The sequence below is a fragment of the Antechinus flavipes genome, chromosome 6 (genome assembly GCF_016432865.1).
Source record: "Antechinus flavipes isolate AdamAnt ecotype Samford, QLD, Australia chromosome 6, AdamAnt_v2, whole genome shotgun sequence".
Taxonomy (NCBI): Eukaryota; Metazoa; Chordata; class Mammalia; order Dasyuromorphia; family Dasyuridae; genus Antechinus; species Antechinus flavipes.
In genome coordinates this window covers 138,595,184-138,619,722 of record NC_067403.1, presented here as the reverse complement: position 1 = coordinate 138,619,722, position 24,539 = coordinate 138,595,184, and the positions used below count along the sequence as shown (strand labels likewise).

At 36.3% G+C, this 24,539-nt stretch overlaps 1 protein-coding gene and 1 long non-coding RNA gene across 3 annotated transcripts in view; one reads left to right on the top strand and one right to left on the bottom strand.

Moving 5' to 3' along the window:
- GSTCD (glutathione S-transferase C-terminal domain containing) overlaps positions 1–24,539 on the top strand; it is a 174,518-nt gene that overhangs the window by 13,799 nt on the left and 136,180 nt on the right. The window contains exons 3-5 of one of the 2 annotated variants that reach the window (XM_051967431.1): positions 9,070–9,522; positions 11,683–11,934; positions 14,909–15,002. In XM_051967431.1, coding sequence (XP_051823391.1) covers positions 9,070–9,522; positions 11,683–11,934; positions 14,909–15,002 — 799 coding nt within the window. The remainder of the gene's footprint in view (positions 1–9,069; positions 9,523–11,682; positions 11,935–14,908; positions 15,003–24,539) is intronic. The other variant, XM_051967432.1, reaches the window with a different exon arrangement.
- The window catches only part of LOC127542019 (uncharacterized), a 236,787-nt gene that overhangs the window by 129,479 nt on the left and 82,769 nt on the right, over positions 1–24,539 (bottom strand). The window lies entirely within an intron of this gene.

The following is a 24,539-nucleotide window of genomic DNA, read 5'->3' as shown; positions in this document are numbered from 1 at the left end:
CCCTTAACAATCTGGTCCCAACCTACTTTTCTGGCTTTGTTAAGAATGACTTTCCCTGTACTGTGCATTCAGCTTAAAAACTGGCTTTCTTGCATACTCACATACAATAGTCCATCTTCCATTTTTTCCCCTTTACCTAGATGCCCTCCTTCCTCATCTCTGCTCTTGACTGTCCCTGGCCTTCTTCATTGATCTGCTTAAGCACTATTGCCTGCATACAGCTGTTTTGGATCTCTCCCTACGCCCACCCTATCCTTAAATGCCCATGTATCTATTTGCTCTATAGTTATATGTATTATATGGTATAAAGTATAGTTGGTTGGTTGGTATCTTTTGTTTTCAAAGAGGACCAAAATGATGTAAGTGTGTTAAGAGTGAAGTTGTGTTCCTCTATGACTCAGACCAATAGTAGGTTGTAATGCTTTACTATAGTTTGGGCACACATAGTCCATGTGAACATTTGAGGTAGATTGTCTAAAAATTTCTTTTGAGCGACATCTTCAATTCTTCTTTGCTCACAGATCACAGTGCCTTTGATTATACTAAGCTAGGTGGTTCTTAGCCAGCAGTTCCCCAGTTCTTCAGAGAGACATTGAAAGTGTTCTTTATATTACTTTTTCTGACCACCATGTGAGCTTTTGCCTTGTGGGAATTCTCTATAAAATAGGTTTTTTACCTTATGGGAGTTCTCTATAAAATAGTTTTTTTAGGCTGGCATTTGAACAATGTGAACAACCTATTAGAGTTGTGTTCATTTGCAATACAATTTGAATGCTTGGCAGTTTAGTTCAAGAAGGAACCTCAGTGTCTAGTACTTTATCCTGCTAGGTGATTTTCAGAATATTCCTAAGACAATTCAAATAGAACTACTGGCATGGCACTGGTAGACTGTCCAGGTTTCACAGTCATACAACAGTAAAGTTAGCACAGTGGCTCTGTAGACCTTAAATTTGGTAATTAGTTTCATACTTTTTCTATCTCACACTTTCCTTTGGAGGCTTCCAAACATTGAGCTAGCTCTGGCAATGTATGCATCAATTTTATTTTCAATATATACATCCCTGGAAAATACGTTGCCAAGGTGAGTGAACTTATCACACTATTCAAAATTTCTTCATTTGCTGTAACAAGATGATTCTATATATGGACAATGTGATGCTGACTTTTCTTGGTTTTAATTACTAAGCCAAAAGCAGAGAATTGATCAATACTTTGTTGCATCTTAGCTTCAGAAGTTACATTGAGTACACAATCATCTTTTTTTGTGTGTGTATGAATTTGTTTTTATTTTTTTGTGTGTGTTAAATGAAGGCATTTATTTATTTATTTGAACATTCGAAATGGTTTATTCAACATCTCTTTTTTTGTACATACTGTCTTTATACAGGTTATCCCTCTTAGGCCTGAAATACTCCCTCTGCTCTCAACCCCATCTCTTGGAATCCTTAGATTTATTCAAGGCCTACCTTAAATGTTACCATTTACATTGTTCTTGTTTGTCCTTTTTTTTTTTTTTTTAAATTATAGCTTTTTATTTATAAGATATATGCATAGGTAATTTTTCAGCATTGACAATTGCATATCCTTTTGTTCCAACTTTTTCCCTCCTTCCCCCAAATGGCAGGTTGACCAATACATGTTAAATATGTTAAAGTATAAGTTGAATACAATATATGTATAAATGTCCCAACAGTTATTTTGCTGTATAAAAAGTCAGACTTTGAAATAATATACAGTTAGCCTGTGAAGGAAATCAAAAATGCAAGCAGACAAAAATAGAGGGATTGGGAATTCTATATAGTGGTTCATAGTCATTTCCCAGAGTTCTTTCCCTGGGTGTAGCTGGTTCAGTTCATTACTGCTCTATTGGAACTGATTTGGTTCATCCCATTGTTGAAGAGAGCCATGTCCATTAGAATTGATCATCATATAGTATTGTTGTTGAAGTATATGATGATCTTCTGGTCCTGCTCATTTCACTCAGCATCAGTTTATATAAGTCTCTCTAGGTCTTTCTGAAATCATCCTGCTGGTCATTTTTTTTTTTAATTTTTATTTAATAATTACTTTATATTGACACTCGTTTCTGTTCCGATTCTTTTTTCCCTCCCTCCCTCCACCCCCTCCCCTAGATGGCAAGCAGTCCTTTATTTGTTGGATATGTTGCAGTATATCCTAGATACAATATATATTTGCAGAATCGAACAGTTCTCTTGTTGCATAGGGAGAATTGGATTCAGAAGGTATAAATAACCCGGGAAGAAAAACAAAAATGCAGATAGTTCACATTCGTTTCCCAGTGTTCTTTCTTTGGGTGTAGCTGCTTTTGTCCATTGTTTATCAATTGAAACTCAGGTTTCTTTGTCAAAGAAATCCACTTCCATCAAAATATGTCCTCATACAATATCGTTGTCGAAGTGTATAATGATCTCCTGGTTCTGCTCATTTCACTTAGCATCAGTTCATGTAAGTTTCGCCAGTCCTCTCTGTATTCATCCTGCTGGTCATTTCTTACAGAACAATAATATTCCATAACATTCATATACCACAATTTACCCAGCCATTCTCCAATTGATGGGCATCCATTCATTTTCCCGTTTCTAGCCACTACAAACAGGGCTGCTACAAACATTTTGGCACATACAGGTCCCTTTCCCTTCTTTAGTATTTCTTTGGGATATAAGCCCAATAGAAACACTGCTGGATCAAAGGGTATGCACAATTTGATAATTTTTTGGGCATAATTCCAGATTGCTCTCCAGAATGGTTGGATTCGTTCACAGCTCCACCAACAATGCATTAGTGTCCCAGTTTTCCCGCATCCCCTCCAACATTCATCATTATTTTTTCCTGTCATCTTAGCCAATCTGACAGGTGTGTAGTGGTATCTCAGAGTTGTCTTAATTTGCATTTCTCTGATCAATAATGATTTGGAACACTCTTTCATATGAGTGGTAATAGTTTCAATTTCATCCTCTGAAAATTGTCTGTTCATATCCTTTGACCATTTATCAATTGGAGAATGGCTTGATTTCTTATAAATTTGAGTCAGTTCTCTATATATTTTGGAAATGAGGCCTTTATCAGAACCTTTAACTGTGAAGATGTTTTCCCAGTTTGTTGCTTCCCTTCTAATCTTGTTTGCATTAGTTTTATTTGTACAAAGGCTTTTTAATTTGATGTAATCAAAATTTTCTATTTTGTGATCAGTAATGGTCTCTAGTTCATCTTGGGTCACAAATTTCTTTCTCCTCCACAAGTCTGAGAGATAAACTATTCTATGTTCCTCTAATTTATTTATAATCTCGTTCTTTATGCCTAGGTCACGGACCCATTTTGATCTTATCTTGGTATATGGTGTTAAGTGTGGGTCCATGCCTAATTTCTGCCATACTAATTTCCAATTATCCCAGCAGTTTTTATCAAATAATGAATTCTTTTCCCAGAAGTTAGGGTCTTTGGGTTTGTCAAACACTAGATTGCTATAGTTGACTATTCTGTCTTGTGAACCTAGCCTTTTCCACTGATCCACTAATCTATTTCTTAGCCAATACCAAATGGTTTTGGTGACTGCTGCTTTATAATATAATTTTAGATCAGGTACCTGCTGGTCATTTCTTACCGAACAGTAATATTCCATAATATTCATATACCACAATTTATTCAGCCATTCTCCAATTGATGGGCATCCACTCAGTTTCCAGTTTCTGGCCACTACAAAGAAGGTTGCCACAAACATTCTTGCACGTACAGGTCCCTTTCCCTTCTTTAAAATCTCTTTGGGATATAAGCCCAGTAGTAACACTGCTAGATCAAAGGATATGCACAGTTTGATAGCTTTTTGAGCATAGTTCCAAATTGCTGTCCAGAATGGCTAGATCTGTTCACACTTCCACTAATAATGTATTAGTGTTCCTGTTTTCCCACATCCTCTCCAACATTCCGTATTATCTTTCCCTGTCATTCTAGCCAATCTGACAGGTGTGTTATAGTATCTCAGAGTTGTCTTACTTTGCATTTCTCTGATTAATAATGACTTGGAGCATCTTTTCATATGGCTAGAAATAGTTTCAATTCCTTCGTCTGAGAATTGCCTGTTCATATCCTTTGACCATTTATCAATTGGAGAATGGCTTGATTTCTTATTAATTAGAGTCAATTCTCTATATATTTTGGAAATGAGGCCTTTATCAGAACCTTTGACTATAAAAATTTTTCCCAGTTTATTGCTTCCCTTCTAATATTGTCTGCATTAGTTTTGTTTGTACAAAAACTTTTCAGTTTGATATAATCAAATTTTTCTATTTTTGATCAGTAGAGTGTGAGCTCTAGTTCTGCTTTGGTCATAAATTCCTTCCTCTTCCACAGGTCTAAGAGGTAAACTATCCTATGAACTCTTGATTTATTTATAATCTCATTCTTTATTCATAGATCATGAATCCATTTTGACCTTATCTTGGTATACAGTATTAAGTGTGGGTCAATGCCTAGTTTCTGCCATATTAATTTCCAATTTTCCCAGCAATTTTTGTCAAACCACAGTCATCTTTAAACAAATTTTTTTTTTTTTTTACCAACTTTCCTTCCACTTTAGACTTGGCTTGTAGTCTTTTTGAGTTAAATCATTTAACATTAGTGTAATAGCTGACCTTGATGCTATCTTCATCCTCATCAAAAGCACCTGACAGCATTGCTGAAAGCATCATGCTAAAAAAACATGGAAGCATGCACATAACTTTGCTTCATTCCATTGATGATAGGGAAAGTGTGAGAGCTTCTTCCATTATCCAGAACCTGGGCAAGCATGCCATCATGAAATTGATGGACAATATTGATAGGTTTCTCCAGACAACCAAATTTTTGTCATAATTCTATAAACCTTCACAATTGACAGTGTCAAAGGACTTGGTCAAGTTAGTGAACATTATGTGCAGATCTCTTTCTGCTCTTGGTAGTTCTAGGGTTGTTGGACAGTGAACACCATATCAACCATTTCTTGGTCCTTTCTAAAGCCACAGTGGTGGATGACCATCTTCTAGGTAAAGAATCAGATGAAGGGGGACTCTGGCAAGAATCTTGCCAGCATTGAACTAAGAGAGAAATTCTTGTAATTGTAACAGGACAGGTTATTGTTTACCCTAGTAGAAGTGGACAGTGAAGGCTTTCTTGAACTCCTCCAGAGATAATCTCCCCTTGCTATATAACCCAGAAAATTTCAGTCAGCTTTTGTGTGAACAATGAATTCCCCAACTTGTAAATCTCAGTTGGAATACAGTCAGCGCCAAGTGCTTTGGTACAGGAAAGAAGTGCTAATGGCATTCAAAAATCTCTTCTCTTGGAAACTGAGCTAAAGAGAAACTGAGATATATGGTTAGTGGCTTAAGCTACTGATTGATGTTGGTCTGTTGAGAACATTATGGAAGCGTTCAGCCCATCACTCTAGGTTCATGTCTTTATCACTAATCACAGTGGCTCTACCAATATTCCTTCAAGGCATCACAAGAGCACTTTGGATTGTTATTATTGGCTTTCTTTCGCCTTTTCTCTAACCTTTACCTGTACTTTACTTTTAAAAAAATTATTAGTTTTTGATATCTACTTTTATAAGATTTTGATTTCCACCCTCCATTCCTTCACCCCTTCCCAAGATGGCATTCAGTCTGATATAAGTTATATGTATACAATCATATTAAACTTTTTTCCATATTAGTCACATGAAAGAAGAGTGAGAACAAAAAGGATAAAGCATGAGAAAGAAAAAAAAAACAAAAAAGTAAAAATAGTTTCTTCAATTTGCATTCAGGCACTATAGTTATTTCTCTGGATGTGGATAGCATTTTCCATCAAGAGTCTTTTTTAATTATCTTAGATCCTTGTATTGCTGAGAAGAGCAAAATCTGTCAAAGTTGATCATCTGTACAATATTGCTATTACTATGTATATTATTCTCCTGGTTCTGCTCACTTAACTCAGCATCAGTCCATATAAGTTTCCAGGTTTTTTTGAAATCTGCCTGCTGCTCATTTTTTTTTAAATTTCTACTAATATTTTATTTTTTCAAATACTTGTAAAGATAGTTTTTAACATACATTTTTCTCAAACTTTGTGTTCTAAATTTTTCTTCTTCCCACTTTTATTTCTTTCTTATGAATTTCCCCAGAATTTTTATCAAATCAGTCTTGATATTTGTGAATGTTCTGGCCCAAATGAGTAAATGCATTGTTTTATCCAAATCTCTGAAAGCTCTCTTCTCTTTTTCCACTTCCAATTTTTCCACTAAGTGATTAGACAAGTGCTCTTTGTTGAAATATAGTCTACTGGTTGACTAGTCTATCTTGCCTTGGTGCCGCTTTTGTTGAATGTAAATATTTAGCTTGGAGAGGAATAGTCTGTGATCAGTCCAGCACTCTGTGCGACACATTGTCTTCACCACTGTCATATCTTTTCTGTTTTTTGCACCAAGTTGCCAGCCTTACTCTCTTCCAGAATCATTTAAGTCCACTGGCAGGACAGATTCAAGATGCTTGATGATGGCTTGAGATACAGTGGATGACTTCTCAGTGTCTAACCATACTCCAGTGTATCTGCCTTCATGGCTGTTAGAACAAATTGTTCTCATCTGCCCATTCCACCAGGAGAAATCTTTACATGCTTGGGATAGACACCCTCCTAATTCACCAGAGTTTGAGATCTCTTAGTTGTCCTCTTCCTGGTTTAGCCCATCTGCCAAAATGTTTTACCATTGTGTGGCTACTGTGCATTCTACAGATTCTTAGGCAGATCAGGTGGACACCAAATATAGAGAGTATCCCTGAAAACATCTTGGCAGCTTTCACTGCCACGGTACTAGTCTTCCCTTTAACCCACCCTACATTCCATATATATATATATATATATATATATATATATATATATATATATATATATATATATACATGTTAATATAGTATAGTGGTATAGAGTTATATGTGTCTTGTCTCATAGAATACAAACTTCTTGTGGGCAGAAAGTCTTTCATTTTTGTCTTTGTATCCCTATTAATTACCATCTGTTTAGTAAATGCTTATTTCATTGATAATAATGTAGTGCTTTACAATTTGCCAAGCTCTTCATTATATTTCTCTTTAGAAACTCACAACAATCTTTTGAGTTAAGTAATACAGGTATTACCATCGCCATTTTACAGATAAGGAAAGTATGATTAAGAGAAATTAAGTGCCATGTCTCATGTCATGCACCTTATAAGACAGGATTTGAATCCAGGTCTTCCTGACTCCAAGTCCATGACATTACCCACTATACATGATAATAAAAGTTAGCTAGCATTTTTATAGCAGTTTAAGGCTTACAAAGTACTTTACACATGTTGCCTCATTTGAGCCTCACAAAAATCCTGGGAAGTAGGGGCTTGTGTTAAAACTTTTTTACGGTTGAAAAAACTTAAACTGAGAAAGGCTGGGTGCCATGGTTCAGATTATACACAATTAGTGTTTTGAGACAGGATTTGAACTTACATGTACATGCGTGTGTGTGTGTGTGTGTGTGTGTGTGTGTGTGTGTGTGTGTCTGTAGCCCTACCTGTTTATATATTCTATACTTCTGCTTTACTTCTTTTAAAGAATTTATAGAAAAATTAAATGGGTTGGGACATTTTTTTGCCCGTGAGGCTTTAGGCATGATGAAAAAAATAATACTTTGCAGATTCTCAAGACATTGGAGATGTTCAATATGAGCAAATGTAGGAATAGTCAGTATAATAGTCCACATGTCAACTTGGGTTACACTCTTTAATCAGTGCCCTCATTATTTGTGGGAAAGGGTAGGCATACAAAATGTTTGTGGCAGCCCTGTTTGTAGTGGCTAGAAGCTGGAAAATGAAAGGATGTCCATCAATTGGAGAATGGTTGAGTAAATTGTGGTATATGAATGTTATGGAATATTATTGTTCTGTAAGGAATGACTAGCGGGATGAATACAGAGAGGACTGGCGAGACTTACATGAACTGATGCTGAGTGAAATGAGCAGAACCAGGAGATCATTATATACCTCAACAACAATACTGTTTGAGGATGTATTCTGGTGGAAGTGGATCTCTTCGATAAAGAGAGTCTTAATTGATCAAAGATGGACAGAAGCAGCTACACCCAGAGAAAGAACACTGGGAAATGAATATAAATTGCTTGCATTTTTGTTTTTCTTCCCAGGTTATTTATACCTTCTGAATTCAATTTTCCCTGTGCAACAAGAAAACTGTTCGGTTCTGCACACATATATTGTATTTAGGATATACTGCAACCCATTCAACATGTAAAGGACTGCTTGCCATCTGGGGGAAGGGGTGGAGGGAGGGAGAGGAAAAATCGGAACAGAAGTGAATGCAAGGGATAATGCTGTAAAAAATTACCCATATCAATAAAAAGTTATTAAAAAAAAAGAAAGGGTAGGCATAAAATTAAGAGAAACTTGGCATGAAAACATGAATGAGGAAAATGTGTATGTTCAGGATGACTTAGATTTCTGGCCTGCCAAGATAAGATGTTTTTTTAATGATTTTTTTTTTAGGGGAGTAGTATGAGAAGTAAGTTGTAAATGATATCAGGAATGGTAGATACAGAGCCCACAGTGACCAGGTACCTGTTACCTGATCAGGATTAGTATTTTTGTTTCTCAGGATATAATATGTGTTTCATTGGGGATAATATCATATTCTTAGAAAGCATCTGTAAGTACTGTAAGAAATAAGTAAGTTGTAATCATTTGTAAGATCACTTTTGTGGATTTTGTTAATGATGATGATGAGTAAAAACTAAATGTGAAGTGACTTTCCATTTTAAAGTATCTAGAGAGAGCCAGAAATCATGTAGGCAAAACCTTTCATATGTTGCTTTCTAATGGGCTCAGGCTTTAGGAATGCAACATATATGGAAAACTTTGGGATATGACTCTTTGCCTTTAAAATCTAATGTAGATATACTCTGCAACTCCTCAGAATTAGTTTTGTCTTTTTCTTTATTTCAGTCTGTTACTTACTACTCAAGACTCATCCTATAGTATTTCTTTTCTTTCAGGTTAGTCAGTGGACCAGACTCTGTGAGCTCAGCATTCCACTGGCTGTGGAGAAGTTCCTAAATGAACCTCCTGAATTAGAGCTCCCTATCCCAGAGGAAATACTGCAACTGGAGAAGAAGCTCAGGGAGCCTGTGAGAGTGCATAATGATGACAAAATTCGTAGGCTAAAGCTAAAGAAGCAGCAGGAGTCAGAAGGACCCAAACAGAGTACTGACTCTTGGCACCAAGAAGCACTTGGAGAAAGCGCCAAGCCTCCTGCAGAGAGCTTAGAACTCATGGTGGCATTATCTAGACTCAAAGTTGAGGAAGCTCCTTCTGAGACCATTCGGGAACCTGTGCACATAAGGAAAATGCAAACCTCAGACCTGCCACCTCTGGACCACCTTTTTGCAGAAGGACTTTATTTTACCCTTGCTGATCTAGTCCTTTTGCCCTGTATTCATCAATTTCTGGTAAGGCAACTTTAGACATTTCCATTTTTGTAGAGTTGGAAAAGATATAAAAATTTTAATTTAAATGATATCAGGAATGGTAGATATAGAGCCCACAGTGACAGGTCAGGACAAGTATTTTTGTTTCTCAGGATATAATATGTGTTTCACTGGGGATAATATCATATTCTTAGAAAGCATCTGATAAAATTGTAAAAAATTTACAGTTGTGAAAAATTACAAAAATTTACAAATTGTAAAAAAAAATTTACATTTGTAAAAAATGTACAAAAAGATACCAGAGGAAATAATTGTTATCTTAATTATTCTTTTTAAAAAATGGATAAAAAATATTTACAGAATCAACTATTGCAATAAGTAGTTGATAAAGTGTTTTGTCTTAAGAAATTTAATGTGTTTTACTCTGAACTTAAGAAATAAAGCAAGCATTTCCATAACAAAATGGAATTTTTAAAAAAGCTTGCACTGAAACTATAGATCTCTTATGTACAACTTACTATTCCTTTTACATTTACTTTGTTTTTGTTTCTCTCTCCCCATCTTAGAGATAATTACCCTTAAACACAAATACGTCTATATATAAATACACACACATACACACACACACATACGTACATATGTACATGTATATGTGTATCAGTTCTTTCTCTAGATGTAGATAACATCTTTCATAGGACATTTGTAGTTAATTTGAGTATTTATATTAGAATGATTTGAGAAGATTTAATGATTTAAGAAGAACTCAATGTTTTCCTTAAAATAATATTGCTGTTATTGTATACACAGTTCTTTTAGTTCCACTTGTTACATTCTTTATTGTTTTGTACAAGTCTTGGGAATCCAATGATTCCTGCAGGTTTTGAAGTTCTGCATCAGTCTCATTGACACTTATTTTTGATGTTCATGAGTTAATTGCCATACGAATGGGTTAACTACCGGTCTATTTCAGTAGTGGGCACAGTCAGCGATGGAACCATCTGATGTTTCTTGAGTCTTCTCCTTTGTTTTGAGGATCTTCTCTTTTTCTATCTCTCTCTGATAGATAAAGCAGATACAGCTCGTTGGCACTCAAAGGGTTCCTTCTCCATCTGTTGAAATACAAGTTAGCCCTCTGCCCCAAGCGGTTAGTCTGTCTAGTCCCTTCCATTCTCCACTTTCTGGATGTCTCCACATCACCTGGTGATTGTCTAAAGATATTGGAATTGCTTGCACCAGACACTGCCCTTTGGGCGAGTTATGAAACCTATCTACTGGAGCCAAAATGTTGATAATAGCCCTTTTTTTCTGGTGGCAAGGAACTAGAAACTGAATGAATGTCCATTAGTTGGGGAGGTGAATAAGTTATGATATATGAATGTAATAGAATTAATATTGTTTTATAAGAAACAATCAGCAAGCTGATTTCAGAAAGGCTTGGAAAGACATGAACTGATGCTAAATGAGAAGAATCAACAGCAACAACAAGATTATATGATGATCACCTGTGATGGACTTGGCTCTTTTCAACAATGAAGTGATTCAACAATGAAAGGACTGAATGTGAATCACAATATAGTATTTTAAACATTTTTTATTGTTGTTATTGGTTGCTTGTTTTTTCTTTCTCCTTTTTTCCCCTTTTGATCTGATTTTTTTGTGTGCAGCATGATAAATGTAGAAATATGTTTAGAAGATTTGTACATGTTTACTGCTATTGGATTATTAGTTATCTAGGGGAAGAAAGAAGTAGGGAAGGAGAAAAAAATTGGAACATGTTTTGATGAACGTTGAAAATTATTTTTGCATGTATTTTGAAATATTTTTCAAATTTATTTACAATAAAAAATTCTTTAGGTTTTTTCCCCATTATACTTTAAAAATTAGTTTTCTTAAAAAAAAAAGGTTAGGAAATTTGTATTTCCAGTTTTTAAAAGATAGTTTTTGACTCTTTTATGTTAGTCCCTTCAAAATAAGATTTCTCTTAGCATACCAAAAATCATTACAATTTCAGATTTAGGGTTAGAAGGAAATTTTTAGATCATTTAGTTCACCCTCCCCTCATTTTACAGATGAAGAAATAGGACCAGTGGGATAACCAGTTGTTGGAATTGTCCTCATTTTGTTCTATTAAATAATGCATGGCTGGAAAGTGAGATTGAGTGTTATTACTTTTCCTTTAAGGCTCACATCTGGAAGAAGTGCTGTGGAATTCTCTCACATTTACCTCGGATAGCTTATTGGTACCAGAAAGTTCAGGAAGTGCCTGGAGTAAAAAGAGCTGCAGCTAAATGCAGGCTACAGTTTCTTCAGTTATCAGACCTCCTACCCATTTTGGATAAGCAGCCACCAATTTTAAGTGAGAATCCTAAAATGGAGGAGAAAAACTGCTTACATTTTATTGGAGGACCAAGGCCAACCATTTCCAAACTAATGGTAATTAAATGGTTATACGAAGAGTCTTAATCTTTGAAAATGTTTGTATTCTCTTGATGAACATTTTGACCCCTTCCCCCTACACCAAAGTTTTATTGGTTTTACTCTTCTTATTAGTTAAAATTTTAATCTTGGTTACTTTTTACAAATTTTTTGATTTTTCTTTTGGTTTCACTGAATTTTGATATTCCTTAAACTTACAAAAGTATTTTATATTCAGACTCCTTCATTCCTCCCTTTCTTTCTCCATGGTCTCTTATATTCCTTCTTTCATATTTCTTTCATTTCTTTCTTTCCTTGCATTCCTGTATACCATTCTGAATATATAACATGATAATCCTATAAGTAGTCAACTTAATCAGCTATATTGTTTTCATCTGAAAATTTCTTGTTGCAAGACTGGCTATAGTCATTTTTTATGGCATCCTTGATCATAGAGACAGTTTCTGATTTCCTTTGTATCCCTTGCACTTAGGACAGTGCTTGGCACTTAGTAAGCATTTAATAAATGCTTTGCTGATTGATTAGTGGTCAGCAGGCCTATCAAAACCCAGTAATAGATAGTAAATGAGCTCAGTTTTCAAGATGTCTGGGTTTTTTTGTTGTTTTTTTTTTTTTTGACTCAGTATTTTTTTTTTTAAGTTTTATTTCTATAAATTGTTTCTAATACTACATTGTAAGTGTTAACAAAGCTATTTATTGTTTATAAGATCATAGATCTAGGGCTGAAATGGGATGTGAAAGGCCATTTAGCTAAATTCCCTCATTTTTCAAATGAGGAAACAGACTCAATGGATTATAGACCTATTGACAGATAGTACCAGAACCTACCTCCCTACTTACAACTCCAAAGTTCTTCCTACTTTCCATAGAGCTGAATCAATTTCCTCCATTATAAAGAGTGAAGATTTCACAAATTTGCTTTTATTTTTGTTACTCTTAAAGAGTGCAGAAAAAAATATTTTTCTATTGACTTGAAGATTAGTTGAGGATTTATTTGAATTGTAGTTATTATGTGAAGTAATTTGGTGTCATCAATCTGAATCTCATGATACAAATGAAGCTAGAGGATGATTGTGTCTATCACATGGATTGGGAAAGGGTTAATGTCCCCTGAAATTGATGCTATCACCATGTCCCTGTAGCTAAGCTTTTTATGCTCTATTCTATTTAAATGACACCATAAAAGTAATATTTTGGATTTGATTGTTTTTAATATTGTCATATCGATTAGAGAATATCCAGGAATAAAACTGTTACCTTTTAGTCTCCTGGGGAATTTGAAAATGGTTCATTCTCAGAAAAATTAATTTGGTTAGTGTTATTTTCACATATCTGCCCAATGAAATTTATATTCATCTGTAGCTATTAATTGCTAAATGTGAAATTTTTTATTTAGTGATTCATTTTGGACCAATTGAAAATTGTATAATTTTGCTTTGGCTTTGTTGTGCTTGCCAGTTGCATACAAGAGCACTGTAATGAACCCCCAAAAATTCAGGTTTTCTGTGCATAAAATTAATTTGTAAATGGAGAAAAAGCAATAAACAAAAATAAATTTTAGCAATAGTCAGTGAATTATATATTTAAAAGGTAGTAAAATTTTGTCAAAATATGAAAGAAACCCTTTATTTCCTTCTTTAAAGTGGTAGCTGTTATAATAATGAGGAAAGAAGATCACTGAACCAACAGTCATGAAACTTGGATTCCAGGTCCAAGCCCATTTTTATTAGACTAGATATTCTCATAAGCACTAAATTTTTATCATTTTGGATCACTGTTTAGCTTTTATGTTTATTTTCAGTATAGATGCGCAATTTTAATTTCAAAAATAGGCTCTGGTATGAGAATAATTTAACTGTAATATAACTATTTGGCATTATTCATTATTATTTGGCATTATTATTTATTTATATTAATACACATTTTGTTTATTATTTTTCTTGCTGAATATTTTTGTTACTTTTTATGTCAGATCAATATTAAATATTTAGACATTAAAAGCTGATATATATTATTTATAGGAGCTGATAAGAGTGTGTGTGTGTGTGTGTGTGTGTGTGTGTGTGTGTGTAATATCTCTGTAGTCATATAAATCTGTACAGTCACTAATTAAGAAAAGATGTATTTGGCTCTTTTCTCCTTGTAGATCTTACAGCTTCTTTTGGTTCTACCTCCTTTTTAGTTTCTTAGTGCTTCCACATCCATTGATTACCAAGAGTCTTTCATGGTAACATTGCACCTGACTTACCATACTTAAAGTCTGTCTCTTACTTCTAGACTCTTAACAAAATATACCCCACTCTGGGTGCTGCCCCACACCCACCTTCCCATTCATTTCAGAATACTTTATTCATTTAGTCTTAATGTTTGCAGGAAATAAATACACAATCTAATTCACACTAAAGTGTAAAAGACTGGTAATATTTATCTTTCCCAAGGGAATTTACTTTTTAGGTGGTGATTCCTATATACTCTATTAGGCCTTAAATTAAATAATATCTTTTATTGTTAAATTGAATGCAGAGTAGTTGGAGGAGATTGTTTAAAGGCAGAGACCTTGCTTGGGACACTAGCAAGTCCTCCTTAGATTGCCCTCTTGTGTTACTAATTTGCAAAACCACATGATAGTCAGTTTTTGATTTTTTTTCCTCCCCAATACATTTCTTCCTTATCTTGGTTCTCCCTGTTACTAAAGATGTTTTTAGATAGAACATTCCTGCCATCAGTGCATTCTCAGAAAATGTGCACTAATTTTAATATTAGCCTAAGCAAAATATAATTAGGAAGGTAAGTGCTGTAGGGAAAAAAAATACCATGTTTTCACAAATAATCTTATAAGTGATCTATCAGTTACTTGTTATCTTGGACTGTTTGTATTTCCTTTTATTAATATAGGTAATCCTGCATTGACAATGTAAGATATACAATATTTTAATATATTGATGTGGAAAAGACATCTTTCACTTTCTAGAAAAAAGGCATTGAGGCGAAGTTTTCTCCCCACCCTTGCCCCAACTGGACCCTTGATTGGAGCAATTTGCCTGCAGCAGTAAGTCCAGAAGAGGGTGAGTATTTTACTTTCTTTTCTTTGTTTGTATTTTCTCTTTTAATATATATTCACATATATTTTAATGTTTCTAAGCTCAATTAACTACTAAATTTTACTTGTTGAAATGTAACTTTTGGTTCTCTCAAACAATTGCCTTCCTCGACTCATTTCAAAATTTTCCATGCTTTTGTTTAGTTACTCCATCTCAATGCCTTAGCCTTTTTCCTATGTAATCATAAAATCATGAGCTAAAAGGTCATCTTAGAGGTGCAAAGTTTCTTAAATTGTGGATCATGACCACATATGAGGTCCTGGATTGTGGGGATTGCAAAAAATTTGGCAACAAAATAAGAAGTATCAGATATTCTGCCAAGATTTAACAATTTATATAAAAATAAATAAGCACATACATCTCATTAGTAGGCAAATTTGCTTTTGTCTTTAATAAATGATAAAATTATATGTACATCGAAGAATGTTGTAAAAATTGTAAAAAATTTCTTTATGATTTGTTATCAGTAAATGTTTGATTTGTATACCTGTTTTATATACTTGTGTATCTGGGGTTATGTAAAAATTTCTCTGGCAAAAAGGTTGCAAGTGGAAAAAATTTAAGAAGCTTTGGTCTAGTGTGACCTTTTAATTTTACATACAAGGAAACACTTTGTTTCTGCAAATTTTTAAGTTGTTTTTATCATTATTATTCATGGAAGTGAAAGTTAAAATTAAATATGAACTAATTCTTTCCTTTTGCATTGTATATTGTATTTGTTTAACTTTAACCTAATCTAACATTCTTAGTAGTGATTTCACATATTATTTCTTTTTATTATTTCCAATAAGTTTAGGTTATTTTTAATTGAAATTTTATTATTGGTGGGACTAAAATAGGATTCTTCTCCAGGAATCACCATTATTTTAGATGCTTTTTTTTTTTTTTTACCAGTGGTCATTGACAGAAACATTCTTTAATATTGAGGCTGATAGCCTTTGAAACATTTTATGTTTCCCACCAAGGTCTGAGAAATTTTAAATGAGAAAAACTAGACTTAGAGTATATACAGTCTGGGATAAAACAATGATTTTTGAAAATATTGTATTTTCTACCTGAAAAATATGTTGGTTATATTTCACTAATTAATTTGGTTTTGACATTGATCCAGTAATGGTTTCTATCCAAGAAAACCTTAAACCACCTAAATTGACCTGATAGTCTCTGGGATTGATCTGCATGTCTTATCTAGCCTCCCTCTTGCTCCCCAAGTAACCTGATATTAAAATAAAGCCTTCAATAATAGCTTGGTGCTAATAACCAATGTACACTTGGTTAACATCTGTCTGGCATTTAAGATATCCTCTTCTAAGTATCATGTTAAAAGCTATTCTGTTGGAGCAGGTAGATGGCCCAGTAGATAGAGCACCAGCTCTGAAGTCAGGAGGACCTGAGTTCAAATGTGACCTCAGACACTTAACACTTCCTAGCTGTGTGACCCTGGGCAAATCATAATTGCCTCAGCAAAAACAAACAAATAAATAAATAAAATAAAAGCTATTTCATCAAGAAGACTATTTTTAAAAATTTGACAGCTATTTTTGTTTCCCTTATATAAATGTGATTTCTTAAGTTTTGTTAATTTTCTTATTTGTGGAATTCTTATTTTTACAACTATTTTGGAATTGAATTGCTATGTATAATCTATAAACAAGTCACTATTATAGCCTGCAGTTTTAATCTGCTTCCTTGGTAGCAAATCTTGATTATCTTACAGGAACTTATTGATCTACTGTTTTTTTTACTTGAACTAGAGATCCCAAAGATAAGTTCTTGTGTTATATTATCTAATCGTATTTTTATCTTCATAAAAATCAGTTTCTGTCTGAGGTTACAAGATATAAAGTCTACATCAGAAATCTACCATTGAAAGAACAAATGTCATTCAGTATGCAGTCAATTCACATTTAGTAAGTGCTAAATTAAATTGCTATTATGTACCTATTTCCAGTGCTAAATAATAGGACTTCAAAAAGAGGCAAAAGATAATCATGTCTCTCAAAAAGCTTACAATCTAATATGGGAAACAACAAACAAACACACACACACACACACACACACACACACATATACACTAGTTGTATACAAGATAAATAGAAAATAATTAATAGAGGGAAAACTCTGGAATTAAGAAGAGTTGGGAAAGGCTTCTTATAAAAGATATAATTTTAGTTGAGACTTAAAGAAAGTCAGATATATCAATAGCAATTCCTGTTCTGTTCCCATGCTGTCAGAATCCCTTCTTAGGTCCTATTTGTTCCTTTGATTTCCAATCAAATCTCATAGCTACCTGGACTGAGAATAATGTGAATTATTCCTCCAGGATAAAGAGAAATATAGTAGAACTTAAAAATTGAAATGGAGGAGAAATGAACTTTACTTTTCTCAAAGTGATCCTTATTTGGATGGAATGATATCTTTCTTTTCCTTCCTTCTGTGTTCCTTGTATATCTATTTTCAGGAATAGAGAAAAGAGGAAATGACCATTGAAGTTGTCTTCACACATCTGCAGATACCCAAAGGAGGATCTGTAGTTGTTATGGGTGCAACCTGCTAGTGGCTGCTGGGAATCTAATTCTGACCAGCAGAGTAGATCCCTTCATGTAAGAGGATGATAATGATACAAAGAGACTAATGCATTCTGGGACCTTCTCCTCTTCTCCCTTGCCTCATTCCCAATCTTTAAGCAACATCTGCGTCAATAAAAGCTTATTTGCAATTCCTTCATGGGTGTTTTGATTCTCAGATGTGGGGGATTTTAGAGAATTGATCTGCCCCTTCACACTTAGGCATATGCAGTCCTTAACATCTAATGACTTAGGAAGAGTGATCCACCTTACTTGGGGTCTATGAACTTGTATTTTGATATTTTTAAAAATTGTGTTTTAGTATAATTGGTTTCCTTTGTAAATCCCATGTATTTTTTTTTTTAATTTTTTTGAGGGAAGGATTCAAGATTTCAACAACCTGTCAATGCAATCCATGGCACAAATAAGGCTAAAAAAAAAATCCTTTTGTTGATTTAAAATACAACTCTGAGAGGGTATTAGCATAAAGTGTCTTATTAGCGTAAATTATCCTCTTAACTGAAAGCTGTGGCAAGTTCCCATGGGTCTACAAATGAATTACCTTGAGAAGAATTTCATAAATTAAGGGAAATTGGACAGGGAAGACTTGACCATTGATTTAAGTTCTTCGCTATTCTTTAATGAACAAGAATGGTCATCTCACAGTTAAAGTTAAGTTGAGGGTAGCTGGTACTGTCAATAATCCTTTCCTTATTCTCCTTTTTTTTTAACTGAAAATAATGGGAGGAAGGAGGAAACTTGTATAAATTCCTTAATTTGATATCAAATCAACCATCTTTTACTATGAACTCATTTGAGATGCTATTTTGCTAGTTTCAGGGCATGAGGATTATAAAAAGCAAAGAGATTCATTGCTTATATTAAAAAGTTTCTAAAGCCAACAGTGTTTTTCTGTCATAAATTACATCTTATTATTTGTTAATTTTATACTAGAAAATTTTATTTTTACAAATATTGATTTATGGGTTTTGATCTTTAAGAAAAAATTAAGGAAGATATTTTTATGGTGTCTGCAATTGGATTGAGATAATACAATTTTGACTAATGTGGATTTCAGAGCCTATCATTCAGTAAATAAAAGTACATTCTTATTAATATTGATATGAAACGAGAATAGACGCAAACTTTTCCAATGGCCATTTATTACCCTTCCATCCAAGAGCTAGAATGGCAATAACAGGATCAGTAGTACATGTTTTCACATTTGATGATTGAATTATGAGTGTTTACTTTACTTGTATGTTGCACTGACTTCTTCAGATTTTGATGCTGTATCTTAAGTGCATTCTGACTTCATGTTACTGAGCAATTATGTTTGCTCATGTTTGCAAATTCTTGACTATTTTATCCTCCCAGTGCACACATTAAATCATGTTGGGTTAATGTTCTTGAATATATAACTGAATTTTAATATACATTTATATATTTAATATTATTATTTATATTGAAATGGACCAGCATGATAAATTGACCACACAGCCAAACCAAATTATGTTTAAGAGCGTTTATTAGCCAACCAGTGACTGAACCCTGAGATGCAACTCAGAAAGTTCAGCCCTGACCCTACCTAAGAGCTGAGTATATAAAGGCAAAAACCAAAAGTATGTTTCAAATTAGGATTAATTACAAAAGGGCTCACATCCTGCCAGGTAGCAAAGGTTAGCAGGATGTAACTCAACCACAGATGAGTTGTTTGACAGTTATTGATTACAAGTAACAATAAAGTACATATATAAGGAAAATCTGGCTATGCACTATGCTAAAGGGAGGGAAACAGGAAATATCTTTGGCATCTACTAGTTGCCTACTTATTAGAAAACAGGTCATCTGAAAAGAACAACAAGGGAGTTGGTAAATTATAAGGGGTGGGGGTGGGGTGTCTCAGCTTCAGACTACTTCATTCTCCTTTTTTTCTTGTATGATCCTTTACAGGGTAGATTTATCTGAAGCCAAAGATCTGTAAGTGGAATGGGCAACAAAAAGCTTCATGGCCTGTATATGTCTGCAGATATAAGTGATGAGGCCCCTCAGGCGGCAATGAGTAATGCGAGAAGGAACAAAAAATATGGGTCACAGTAGGGAAGTTATGAGAGAAGTGAGTCAGGGGGAACAGTTACAAAGTGATTGATACCAAGACATGGTCTGACACCTAGCAGTCTCCCTATCTTCCAGTATAGAAAGTTATTGGCATAGAAACAACATGTCTCTCCCAGGGCCATGCAGAGACTTCCCTGCTTTAGGTATAGGAGTTCCAGACCTCTGTGATTTTGCAGAATAACTTCGGCCAGAGAGTTTAGGGAAGTTTCCAAAAATGAAATTTGGTTTTCTAACTCCCTGATATCTTAGTCCACCTGAGCTCCTAAAGCAAGGAGTTGATTATTGCCAGAATGAAGGCAGCCATCGGATCTGGCTGCGCCCAGACCAACCAATAATGGAACTAGGATAAGAGCTGCCCTTCTCATCTGAGACAAAGGGCTGAAATGTTCCTCAATGGCCTCCTTAGAAATACAGATAAACTTGGGGTAAGACATAAACTAGAATGCATAATTCAGGAGAGTGTTCTCTATTAGGGTATAACCTCCAACACAGGTCGTTAGGCCCAGTGTTACAGACAAAGTAGGAGCCCGCGCCTGTGGGACATAAATTTCAAACACATCCCTACCCCATAAAGTAAGTCATGGTACATATATGCTATACTCCAGAGGAAGGTGTTCATCTGAAAGGGAATAGTTCCTAACAGAATGTTTATCAGTGCCCCAGGAGGTGTTTAATCCTATTCCTACAAAATAAGGGGGAGCAGAGTTGAGCCGCTAAGGTAGGGTTGATTTGGTTTAACAGGTGGTGTACCCTGTCTAGGGCAGAAAAGAAAGTTTTATGTGGCAGCTCCTGGGGGGATCAAAAATATCCAACATGGGATTTGTTGATGTAAGAGAAATTGTACAGGTATTTGGGGCACCAGGTCAGGGCTGTTTCTTGAGTGCCATCAACTCTTTTTGTGAATAGTGGGAGGGTTGAGGAGGCATGGATGGGGGTAAAGGGTTAAAAATTATGTTTGGACCGACAGATGTCTCATGTCTGGGCAAGGATTTCCTCTGGATGGTGAAAAGAGACCCCAGGTCTCTTCCTAAAACATAAAACCTTATGCCCCCACATCCTTCCAATCTACCCCTGTGAGCTTATCTAGTCCTTCAAGGGGACCTGGACTGAATTGCATTTACTAGGGGCAGTATACTGTGGGGGTGGTTTTAGCCATCTGAACTCCAGGAACAGATCCCAATTGCCTTTTGAGACCCAATCAACTACTGTTTCGCACCCCCAACTACTGCAATGATACTACCCCTCTCCTTGACATTCAGTGGGGTCATGTTTGGGAACAAAGGTGGACATCTATCAGGCTCACAACCAAGCTTTATGGCCCAAGGATAATTCCAGGTGGGTCCAAGAATTTGGCATATGTCTAAGGTTAATTGAGGTTGTGCAACTGATGTTACAAAGGCAACTGCTTCTCCTGTCAGGGTATGCACTATCATCCCAAGTATATCCACGAGGTAAGTAATGGTTGGAGTGACCCAGCAGATCTGCTGAAGCCCAGGATAGGAGAAGCAAGAAGAAAAGGGGCCAGGAATGTGTGCATGATCAGTCTGAGGAAGGAGTGCTGGGGGAAAAGGGTGGATTTGGCATGAGATTGGTGGATCCAAGTCTTTCGTCCAGTCACCTTAATCTCTGAAGGTGTTGGTAAGGTTATTTGATGTGGACCCATCCAGCGAGTCTCCAAGGAAACTTACAAGTCAGCACCCAATCTCTGGGCTCAAGGTCTGGAACCAGAGCAGTGCCTTGGAATATTTGTGTGGTGGCACGATACTTGCCCAGATTGCCTCCTGGACCTCTTTCAGGGCCTATAAGAATTTAAAGAGTGAATCATTAGAAACATCATAGCTAGACGAAAGGACCATCCGGAGGATAATGGATGGGGTGCCCCAAACAAGACCTCATATGGAGATGTATGCAGGGTAATGGGATTTAGTGTACTCCTAGCTTAAAGAGAGCAAAGGGAAGGAGGCTCACCCAATTCTTGCCAGTTTCAGTGCAGAGCTTTGCAATATGCTCCTTTAAGGTCCTATTCATTCTTTCTACCTGTCCCAAACTCTGGAGCCGATATGCATGATGTTGTCACTGCATAAACCCAATTGCTTTGGCTAGGTTTTGATTGATTTGGGAGACGAAGACTGATCCATTGTCTGATCCAAGCCACATGGGTAAGCTAAATCTGAGGATTAACTCAGTGATGAGTTTCTTAGTAACCATCATGGCACTTTGAGACTTTACAGGGAAGGCTTCCAGCCAGCCAGAGAATGTGTCATTGAAGACAAGGAGGAACTGATGACCCCCTTGTTGGTCTTCCTTGTTGGTGAAATCCACTTCCCAGTGTTCTCCGGGTGTCTGTCCCCTGGGGTGCTTAGCAGAAACTGGTGGAGCCTGAGCTTTGCACAGGTTAGACAGCAACAGGAAGTGGTCTCTGTAATCCTTTTTTAGCCCTGGAAGGAAGAAAAATCATACAACTTTGTGCTTCCCATGTGTGTCAGGGCATGCATTTTAGTTATAAATGGGAAGCCTAATGCTCTAGATAGGACAACTTTCCCATCATTGGTTCATCTCTATTCATTAATGTCTTCAGTTCCTTCAGCATCATTGGGGCAATATTCAGGTTTAGGGGGTTGGAGAGTTTCTCTCTTCCTTTTAATCCCCAGCAAGCAACAGATTAATTCTTGTAGTGAGACTTCTCTGGTGGCTTTATCAGCGGCCATGTTTCCTTGAGTGACAGAGAATTCCCCCTTTTAGTATACTGGGACATATATTACTGGAATCTCCTTAGGAAGTCAGATGTCATCTAGGAATGATTATATCTGCCCTTTGTTTTTCCCCTTTCCCCTTGTGGTGAGGAGCCCCTTTTGTTGATAAATGTACCCATGTATGTATACAGTAGCAAAAGCATTATGGTTGTTGGTGTAAATATTAACCCTTTTTCCCTCTGCAAGGGTAAGGACCTTTGTGAGGGCAATGAGTTCTGCTTTTTGTGCTGAGGTGCCAGGGGTAAGGTCTTGGCTCAGATGGTTTGGGTCTGTGATACCACAGCTGCCCCTGCACAGCACTGTCCATTAACCACCAGGCTACTGCCATCAGTAAAGAGAACTAGGTCAAGCTGGGTAAGCAGCATATCACCCAGCCCTGGATGGGCAGTATGCAAAGAGTCTAGAACAGTCAGGCTCTTCTGCCTTAGGGATTAGCAAGGTAGGCGGGTTTAAGGATGTGAAGGTAATCCTCGGAGTATCTAAGAGTAAAGTTTGATAATGTGTAAGATGAGCATTTGAGATCCACCTAGGAGGGAGGAGAGAAGGGAGGAAGGGGAATGTAAGAGTTGTTCTAGATTATGTTCTGCTGATACCTTTAGAGATTGTCCAAACATCAGTTTAGAAGCTTCCTTCACCAGGAGGGTTACTGCTGCCACTGATCAGAGACATGGTGGCCACCCAGCTGCAACCAGCTGCAACCAGGTCTAATTGCTTGGACAAATACGCCACTGACTGATCCCACGAATCCAATCTCTGTATCAAAACTCCCTTTGCTATCCCCCCTTTTTTGGCTGTGAAGAGCCAAAACGGTTTGGTCAGATCCAGAAGCACTAGTGCAGAGGAAGAAGTTAAAGCTTGTTTGAGAGGTTTGAAAGCATGTTCCTGGTCCTGTTCCCGGTCCTGTTCCCACCATAGGGTTTCCTTGGCTCTAACTAAGGTGGAGTATTAAGGGGTGGGCGAGTTCAGCAAAACCCTATATCCACAGGAGACAATAACTGGCTGCATCCAAGAATTCTCGCATCTGGTACTTGTTAGTTGGTGTGGGAGTTGTCAGGATACCTGTAACTCTGCTGTTTGAAAGATGACATAGTCTGTTCTTGAACCAAAACCCAAGAAAGGTCACTTTCTTTTGGCAGAGCTGAGCCTTCTTTCCTGGCATCTTATAGCCTTTCTGTTGGAGAGCTGTAGGGGGGCAAGGGTATTGTCTTTGCATGTTTCATAAGTATGAGTGGCCAGGAGCAGATCATCCACATATTGTAGCAAGGTGACTGCAGCATTCGAGGCCTTATATTCCTGCAATTCCTGTGCTAGCACATCTCCAAACAAGATGGGAGAGTTCTTGAACCCTTGGGGTAACCGAGTCCAAGTTAACTGTTGGGTTATGTGTTCCTCTGGATCCTCCCATGTGAAGGTAAAAATTGGTTGACTGATTGGTGCTAGGGAAATAGAGAAGAAAGCATCCTTGAGGTCCAAAGCTGTATACTATTGTCTAGAGGGTCCAAGGAGGAGAGAAGCATATAAGGGTTGGGCACTATAGGGTGAACAGTCTCTGTCCTCTTTGTTTACCTCCTGCAGATCCTGGACTAAACAGAAGTCCCTGGACCCAGGCTTCCAGACTGGCAGTAAGGGAGTCTTCCAAAAACTTTGACACAGGTGGATGATCCCTGCTGTTTTGAGCTTGTCTATGTGTAGTTTGATTCTTATAAGTGATTGTTGAGGGACGGTATACTGTTTGACCCTTACTGGCATGGCATCAGACCAGAGTTGTACAACTATGGGCCGGTGATGGGCTACAAGCATTTTCAGCCCATATGTCTGGAAAGAGACTGAAAGCTTTTTAGTAGAGTCCCAGAAGATTCAGTCTGTGGTGGCTCCTCCTTGGGTGCATGATAGGGGATTCCTCTGAAAGAGGGCACAAAACTAAAAGCTGAGGGGGTTCAAATCAATGGATGGTGACTCACCTCCAAAGGTTATAGTGGCCTGTAGTTTACATAAGAGATCCTTGCCTAAAAGAGGGTAGGGACAGTCTGGCATTACAACAAAAGAGTGAGTAACGGTTCTGT